At 36.2% G+C, this 9,777-nt stretch overlaps 1 protein-coding gene across 1 annotated transcript; it reads left to right on the plus strand.

The window, feature by feature from the left end:
- Nucleotides 1-1,284: 1,284 nt before the first annotated feature.
- On the plus strand, nt 1,285-4,719 carry PKIA (cAMP-dependent protein kinase inhibitor alpha). The gene is made up of 2 exons (XM_065895671.1): nt 1,285-1,435; nt 4,640-4,719. Exons 1-2 carry the CDS (start codon nt 1,285-1,287, stop codon nt 4,717-4,719), a joined length of 231 nt encoding a protein of 76 aa, XP_065751743.1.
- The last annotated feature ends 5,058 nt before the right edge of the window (nt 4,720-9,777 follow it).

Below are 9,777 nucleotides of genomic sequence, written 5' to 3' on the forward strand. Positions count from 1 at the left end.
TGGAATCAAGGGAAAAGAATGTCATGAAGAACCTAGGGGTAAGATAGGAATAAAAACACAGACCTACTAGAGAATGGACTTGAGGATATGGGGAGGGGGATGGGTAAGTTGTGACAAAGCGAGAGAGAGGCATGGACATATATACACTACCAAAAGTAAAATAGATAGCTAGTGGGAAGCAGCCACATAGCACAGGGAGATCAACTCAGTGCTTTGTGACCACCTAGAGGGGTGGGATAGGGAGGGTGGGAGGGAGGGAGTCGCAAGAGGGAAGAGGTATGGGAACATATGTATATGTATAACTGATTCACTTTGTTATAAAGCAGAAACTAACACATCATTGTAAAGCAATTATATTCCAATAAAGATGTAAAAAAAAAAGAAATGAAAGATATACATTTGATGATGTTTTGTTATTACATGTATCTCATATTCTACCTTGAAAATATTTTCTTCATTAAGTCTTTAATTAAGTATGTGTGTTACCAGGTCTGTTTGGGGAAACTCACTTTCATTGAGTCCTTTGTAATTTTGAAGATTTTATTTCAAAGTTTCAGTCAAGAAAGATTATTATTCCTCCCAAGGAATGACTTACCAAGTAAGCAACAAGGGAGCTGTGCTCTGGGACTGGGAGTGGTATTTGGTCACTGGCATTTGGTCACTGGCATTGTTTAGAATTGCTGGTGCATGATGATAATAAAAAGCAAACCGGATTTTGGTCAATTTCATTATTGTTCTTAGGTTCTCTGCAGACAATGCCCTTGCTTACTGCTCATGTCTAGGGTGGAGCACTTCCACTCCACCTCCCACCACTTTGGTGAGCTCAAGTTCTTCTTTCTGGAGTTGAAGACTGACTAAAATGGTATTAGAGAAGGAGAATTTTATGATCTAAACTGGGTGTCCACAAACTATGGCACGCAGGCCAAATCTGGCCTTATGCCTATTTTTATAAGTTTAGTTTATTACTTTTATTTTTAATGTATTCTCTTTGAGTACTTTTGTCCTACAACCATAGAGTTGAGTAGTTGTATAAAGACTATATACCCTCAAAGCCTAAAATATTTACTATCAGGCCCTTTACAAAAAATGTTCCCTGACCCTTGATCAAGAATCAAAGCATTACTTGCTTTGTGGACATGTAAGCAAGACAGTTATTTCACATCCATATTATAGGTCAGTAATTTAACAAGTATCTTTGTTAAATGCTTACTATTGACCAACATTATATTTACCTATTAATTTTTCTCTGTTTTGTAGCTCCTGCTATGTGGATATTTGTTAGCAATGACTGATGTAGAAACTACATATGCAGATTTTATTGCTTCAGGAAGAACGGGTAGAAGAAATGCAATACATGATATCCTGGTTTCCTCTGCAAGTGGTAACAGCAATGAATTAGCCTTGAAATTAGCAGGTCTTGATATCAACAAGACAGGTGAGTTGTTTGACATCCATCTCTATGAACATGGAATGATTTGCAGCACTTCACTAAGTAGGATTAAGTCATGAAAAAACACCTTTGAAAGTAACATAATAGAAAGTTATAAACAGTCTAAGGCAAGATAAAAGGCAGGTACTAATCTCTTAATCACTCCCACTCTGTTTTCAATGACTGCACCTTACAGGGTTTCCCATTCAAATGCAGAATCCTTAATCTGATTTTACTAATGCCATCAATAAAACACATGAGTTTTTTTTTTTTTTAATCCTAATCTCTATAAAAGCTCTGAAATATCTTATGTAGAACATTTAACAAAGTTGGAGCTCCTACCTTTGACAGTTTGGCCACCTGTAACACTTAATAGCATTAGATATTTAACAAGATTCACAGATGAGTCAGACAGATCTCGATTCCAAGAACCATTTCAAAATAAAAGGGTCTCCAGGACCATTTTTCTTGAGAATGGAAGTAAAATAGCCTATTACATAAATAAGTCTTAGGTAAGAAGTTCTTTCAGTTTTCCTTTCATGATAGACTGAGTTTGAAAAATTTGTCTTAACTATTGGGCCTCTAACTCCTACCCACCAAATCTAACTTTACCAATAAAAAAGTAAAATAAGCTTGATATGTCAAAGTACAAAGTGCTGAAACCCCTGATGGCTCTTCCATCCATAGCTTTTGCAAATATCAAAGCTGAATGTATTTCCCTGAAAAACACTTGTGCAAAAAATAATCTTTAAAAGTAAAAAGGAGTTCACAATTAAGGAACCACAGTGTTATATATGTGAAAAACACTGGTCAGTTTCTGACTCTTGGTAACAGCTTGATAATTCTTTGCTATTGGAATTTTCATGGCAAAGCCTTCCAGTTATTGGGAAACTGAGTCAGAGTATATATATATATATATATATATGTATATATATATATATATATATGTTAATGAAATAGCTCAGCAACATTACCTTAAAATACCTACTGACAGAACTTTATTCAATGACTACAGGTCAGCAGGTCATAGATTGGTCTTTTAAAACTCAGGTTGAAAATAAAACTTTAATAATCACTTCCATGGAGTATATAGACTGATGTATATTTTAGATTTTGTTGTTTCTCTGTTACTACCAGGAGTTAATTTTCAAAATAGCTCTGAGAAAGGCTATAGGGAATTATTCCAATTTGGTGGCATGAAGTAAGTAAATATAATTTTTCTGCAATCTTTGAGAATTTACTAATCTTTTTCATAAAATTTGTGTTTTATATGAATACTCTATTTTAAATAATCTGCATTAATTTTAGCCACTCTTACTATGAGGACATTTTTATTCATAGTGTAGTTTAATTTCTTCTTTTTTTGTTTTCACTGAAATTAAGACCCATTAACCTCAAGACCTTTCTTATACAAGAGACTATAGTCTCTTAACATAGTCTATTAGACTATGTTAAAATTTAAATAGGTTGACATTTTATATTAATAATTTTATATTTGATATTAATGTTATAATTAAATAATTTAAAATAATTCAAATATCTTTATGCTTCCAGATGTATTCTTTTTCAAATATTTCTACATGTTAATTGCAATTCTGTAGACCCTAAAAGAATTTTCTGTTTCTCTTCAAATCACAAAATCCAGAATAAGGCAAAGTATAAACAGCACTGACTTTATTTATTATTCTAAGTACAAAGAACTAAAAGTAATAACTGTACAATCAAAAGTCTAAAACATAAAAAATAAAGACAACTGTACAATGGCAAATTAAATATCACTAGCTGAGAATAGCACGGGACTTCCTTTGTAATTCCTGAGTATTTCAGCTTCTATTTAAGTTTATGCTCAACAATATTGTTGTCCCATGTTTATCTTGACTTGTTAACAAGCATCTATTTAGCCACAGATCTGTGTTTGCAGCATTATTCTGAGCCCTGAGGAGTATCCCTGGATGCCTAGAAAGTCCCAAGCCCCATGGGAGTCAAGATCCTCATCTTGTATTTATGCAGTCACTTTCATCCTTAATATTCTACTGTCTTGCATCTGCCCTAATATAACTTCATTCCTTTGGTTGACAGAGCTTCTCCTATTTATCGAGTTCTCATTTCATGCTAATCTACACATCTCAGATTCAGGCCATCTGCATACCTTGGGGGCTTGTTCATTTCTCTAATAGTGAAGATAGTACATGAAAATTCTATATAATGCATCATATATTCTTGGAACACCTTTAGAACAGGATATGATTTTTATGTGGAAAAACTGCTTTTAATTTCCCTAAAGTATGGTGCATGGTGAGGTGTCTTGTGTGTACTTGTTAAGCGTAAAGGAGAAATTACCTTCAACATTTCCATCTAAATAACAGACAGCCTACTTACCTCAATTAATTTGAATTATGGTAATAAACTCTTAGCAAAAATTAATATAACACACATTATTGCAACACACCCAAATATTTTGTCCACTAAGCCATATTGGTCGCTTAGTAACAAGCTAACACATGCAAATATTTGAATCTTTGAATCAAGAATTGCCTGCAGTTTGCACCCAGGTAAAGTGACCTAATATGGAGATAAAGCATTGTTTAATTTTAGTGTTGCTATGGCTGAGATTGTTGCTAAGGGTACAGTTATGAAAGTGGTTTTATTGGATTTGTACATATGTTCTGTAAGGGCAGGCCAGAGGCCATCATAACTATTTGACAAGGGACTAACCAGCTGACATAATGTCCTTCCACTGTTGCTTTTAATTTAAATTAATTAAACCTATGAGAAGTCAGCTAGGTTATCATCAAGTGTTCAGAATAATGTAAAATGTAATTTTAAAATATTTCTTAATGTAAGATAGGCATCAAAAGGTAAACTTGTTCCCTACTTCTGATTTCTGCAACCTATGAAAGTACAAGTGCCATGCCATGACCTGGCCATGAGATTTCCCAGCTATTTATCAGAAGCATAGAGCATCACTAACCATTCTAAAAGTGCAGTTATTATTTTGTTTTTGAGCCATGCTCTTCCAGAACCAGAATTAGCCCTTGAAACACTTAAGCTGCTTTCTTGATGGGGAATTGATTACCAAGGAAATATACTTGTCTCTATGAGAATTTCAGACTTGAGTATTTCTGAAATTTCCAATATGATATACTGAGAGTCAGTAAATATAAGCAATCATTTTTATTTTGCCTTTATCCTTTTTTATGTCTCTAACAGAAGGTGAAGAAGATGCACAACGAAATTCAACAGAACAAAGTGGGGAAGCCCAGGGAGAAGCAGCAAAATCTGAAAGTTAACACCCCACTTTGATCTTCATCAACACCTGACAATGTCTCAAATCTCCAGGCCTGGCTGGAATGCATTTATTTCCAAGAGTGAAAAGGGGAAAAAGAAAATGGCTGTGCTGCATTGCAGGAACCTGCTTGTTATGTTAAAAATGGGGGCAGAGGCTGTGGCTGCAGACAGACTTTTCTCTACCTCTGGCATCAGCAATGGTTGAAATCATGTGGCTTGTGTTTGGATGTCATTTTTGTACGGATCCTTTCACTTGACCATATGATTAAATGCTTGTAGAGAGTAGCACCGACCTAGGTGATGATTCTTCCTGTAGCATCTGGCCCCTCACAATGTCAGAGGATTTAATTGTGTCTAATCGCAAAGGGTTGGTTGAACCCCAGAGTTTAATTATCTCTGGCCCAAGTATTCACCCAGTAAAAGAACCATCCAGAAAGCACTGTTTTTAGCATTATGTATCTGTGTGTTCCTGCTGTGTTATTTACACTGTTTTGTATTATAAAATATAGATGCTCAGCACTGCCCCCTTCTTTGATTGCTTATGAAAAACAAAAATGATGTACGTTACTGTGAATTTTTATACTACTCATTTTTAAAAGGGCTGCCTAAAAATTCTGCTCCATCGTGTGGTGGTGTGCACAGGATAGAACCCACATTTTTTTTTTTTTTCTTTTGCGGTACGCGGGCCTCTCCCGTTGCGGGGCACAAGCTCTGGACGCGCATGCCCAGCGGCCATGGCTCACGGGCCCAGCCGCTCCGCAGCATGTGGGCTTTTCGCGGAAGACCGGGACACGAACCCGTGTACCCTGCACCCGCAGGCCGACTCCCAACCACTGCGCCACCAGGGAAACCCTGAAAGCTCACATTTTTTAAACCTTAATCTTTCCCTTTAATGCACAGCTGATGAATTAAGTCTAACAGATTCATCAAGACTCCTTTGCTTATTATACAGGCGTTTGAAAATATCCATTAATGTGAAAATTACCTGAATTCAGTCTGTTTGGTGTCTACACAGACCAGAATTCAAACTGCAAATTTTGTCTTATCCCCAAGTGGAGAACTTTATCCAACGAATATTTTTATTTCCAATTATGAAGATTTCTGAGAATTGGGGAGGTGGGAAAGAGAATACAAGATAATACTAAGCATGGGAAATATTTTCTTCTATGGAATCAAATTTATCACAGTGCTGTATGATACTATTAAAATTTGGAGGACAGCTTATCTCCACGGAGCAGCAAAAGATATAGAAAATGATCTTGCAATCATGTGGACACCAATCACAAAAGTAAAGCCCTTGTGTTGTGTTTTTCATGTCTTTTTTCAGCCCTATCAAATCCAAATGTTATTATGCACTTTCTAATGTTTGTAAACTTTTACTAATAATTAGTGTGAATTCCATTCTGATACAATAATAATCATCATTAGAAGCTGACAAAATCCTCATTAATACTGTTAGTGACCTCTGCTGTGTTTTGACATCGTGGTTCTTGTATGGAAAGTTTCTATGAACTGTGTAATCTCACTGGTCAGTATTATGAAATCATTTCTCAGTGGTAATATATAAGGCACCAGTAATATGCCAATGGCTCATGAATTATGGGACACATGGCAGGCAACAGGAAGACCCTTTGCAATAAAGACCCCACTTAACGGTCCTTGAGGTCTTAGATACAATCCCATGTGAAGTGGGTTAAGCAGCATTCCAACAGATAATCTATATGGACATACCAGGAACTCAGCCCTCCTTTGTAGTTACATAAAGGATGAAAGGTAAGTCTGCCCTCATCTCCCTTTACAGTACTTTTTGAATGAGTGGAATAAGGGCATGGGTATCACATGGTCCTCAATCACATATTACTAGAAAAAATGTTAACTGTGAGTCATTGAGACAATAGGAAAGATTAAATTTTAGAGTACTTCCTTCTGCTTAACGCAGCAGGATCCAAAATGTCCAGTTAACGTTCAAACAAATCCACCTATTAATAGACTCACAAGTGGGAAAAGAGGTTCCTGGGGCTATTTTAGACAATTTCTGCTAGTCTGTTTAGCACATCCAACCCATACAATCACTTTTTAATATCCTTATTTATTATCCTCATAGCTTTCTTGTGATTCTAGGTAAAGTTCTCTTCATCCTTAAAATTGTGGAATTCCAAACTGATTTCATGTGATTTTGTAAAGTTTAGGACTAGTGCTGAGTATATGTGGAGTATTTATATTCCTGTGTGATATACTATTATTAATGCATGTGGTATCATGCCTGTCTTTGAATATATAATGGTTGCTAAATTGTGAAGTCATATGGAGCTTTTGAATTCTTTTTGACCTCTTACTGCTACTTTGTCTGCTATATTCAAATCCAGAGGTTTTCCCAAGCCAGAAAATAAAAATTAGCTTTCCAAAATATTCACATCCTACAAACGTTGCTCAGCAAAAGTTCATAGTATCTTCCAAATTTTATCATATATCTTTTATTTGCAAGTCAGTAACATACAAGGAATTGAATTTTTAAGGAGAGAAGGAAAGAGTAGAAAACTAAGACACTGATTTGATAATACACATTGAATTCCTGTTAACCAACTGACTTTATGCTATTCACTTCACAGCACATATCATCCCATTTAATCCGCAAACAATTCAATTAAAGAGGTAGCGTTATTCCATTTCATAAATAAGGAAATTAAGGCTCAATAAAGTATAACTTTTACAAGCTTGAAAAGCTAATAAATGATGAATAAAATTTGAAACTGTTTGTCTGTCTCCAGGGAGCTTTCTACTGCACGCGCCCTAAAGTTGAAGCCAGTTACAGAGGATGTTTATCTGGAAGGGAACTTTTAGAGATGGACTGAATCAGCCTCCATATTTTAGAGGAGGAAACTGAGTCCCAGAGAGGGCAATTGTTTTTCTCAAGGTTACCTAGATGAGCAATGACACATATGTGAGTAGCACTTTTATCTAAAAAAAATAGTAATAAATTTACTGTCAACTTATTTTTTCGTGTTATGCTTCCCAGAAGACATTTTTTCTGACATGGAGTCTGTAAACTTAGCATGGTTCAGACTTTTTATGTTCCATGATACTCATTTTGTTTAATTAACTAGAAATTGAAATTTTCCATTTTTCAACTTATTTGCAACAAGTGTAAACTTTTCAAATTTACCTTTTATCAGTTGTAAGTATCCTATGCTGACATATTGATATCATAAATTCATAGAAATGTTTTTCCAACAGATAATAGACAGGCAGCCTCCAATTTTTAGGCCTTTCACCCCAGAGCTGTGTACTGTAAATGCCCAACACTTGAGTCTTACTCGGGCACAGTGGAAATACACCATTTTAGAAGATGACTGATAATGGCTGTTTCTCTTCAGAGAAGCATTAAGGGGTAAAGAAATGTAACTGTGGGCAATAGAGTTTCTGAGTGAAACCAGTAGTAATAGGGTGAAAATGTATAGTCATCAAGTGAAAACAGGAACGGATCTATGTTTATGATGTCTTTATAGGGCCTAAATTGTTCTTTAATTGCAAGTGGCAGTCTCTGAAGTCATTTGTGAGCTTGTATGACTTTTGTATTTAGCAATGTTGCATGCTCACATAATTGATATTAAAAGTAATACATTTTTCTGAAATGTACACAGTCTATTAAGAGTATTTATTGAATATACACTATGTACTTGATGCTTGGGAAAGTGTTGCAGGTAATAAAGGAGAAAGCCAAAGCTCAGCCACCCTGTGGTGGACATACCCAGCATTCCAGCCTCATTTTTCCTGGCCTCTACTCCAAAACTTTTCACCTCCATTCCACCCTGGTAGCCCACTTCCTGGACTTTATCACCTACTAGAGCCATCCCACCTCTCAAATATTAAACTCCAATATCACTCCTGTCTTCTTACCTGCTCACCTGTAGGACAGTGATTTTCAGTCAGAAGAAAGATAGGTGTTTATCAGTACCCCCTGAAAGTTTTTACAATGCTCCCTCCTCCCCCTGCACACACAGAGATATGAGCACTCTCTTCCCCTTGGAAACATTCCCTGAGATACTTTCATATCTTTTTTTTTTTTCCTCCTACCCTCACCTCCACAACTTGAGAACGACTTATCTAGAAGAAGTACAAGGCTTCCTGATGCACCCAACCTGTTCACTGAAAAACTAAAATGAATCAACAAAAAGGAGTGCTCACAGACACACAGGGTTTTACTATATTAAGGATAACATCTTAGAATAGAGGAGCAAACAGTTTAACTTTTTTTTATCTTAGTGTGTTGCTCTCTTTTCAAAATGTTACTGTTACCACATACAGGCAGTAAAGACCAAGCAGAGACCAAGGCAGGGCTCAGGAGAAAACAAGCATCAAATAGCACTCAGCCTGGATCCAGGGAAGGACTTAAGCCAAAGAGGCAAAAAAGGATGTAGATCTTTAAGTTCTTCTTACTCAGGTCATGAGGATAAAACACTACATAGGGATTTGGGACAAAATACTAGCAAACAGTGTGACCAGTTTGCATTAGCCTCTCGTGTTTCTTCTTGTAAATGTTTTGCATGTGTCTAGTCCAGGATATAGGGATTTGGGGTCCCGGCCATCTCTCATTGTAAAGTCAAAAGTAAAAACCCACCTGACTATCACCCATTATCTTTCTAATTTGCACCACATTTACTTTCTGACCATATCAAGATGGCTATTTTCTCAGCAGCTCTCTCCTCAGTCTGGAATCCCTGTTAATCCTTCTCTTCAGTGCTTTCAATTTCCTTGCTTTCTTGTCTTTCTCACACTCCTGTCCGATCAAAATCAACCAAACCATCTCTCTTTGCTTGTACTCTGGATGACTGTAAAAAGTGTATAACAATGTTTATTCATTGTTTACAACCTCAGTTTAGACATAAGTGCTGCACAGCTACTTTTTTCATGTCCCTGGGGACAGAGGAAGTTTTCCTCTTCCTGTCTAAGATTATTCCTTCATCTGAGGTTTTTAAACCATTTTCTTTCTGACCTTAACAGGAGGTCTGTTAATTATCCTTTCCTTTTCACTGACTTTACCCTTGTCCGCAAATGTGTTC

The sequence above is a fragment of the Phocoena phocoena genome, chromosome 17 (assembly GCF_963924675.1).
Source record: "Phocoena phocoena chromosome 17, mPhoPho1.1, whole genome shotgun sequence".
In the NCBI taxonomy this organism is placed as follows: domain Eukaryota; kingdom Metazoa; phylum Chordata; class Mammalia; order Artiodactyla; family Phocoenidae; genus Phocoena; species Phocoena phocoena.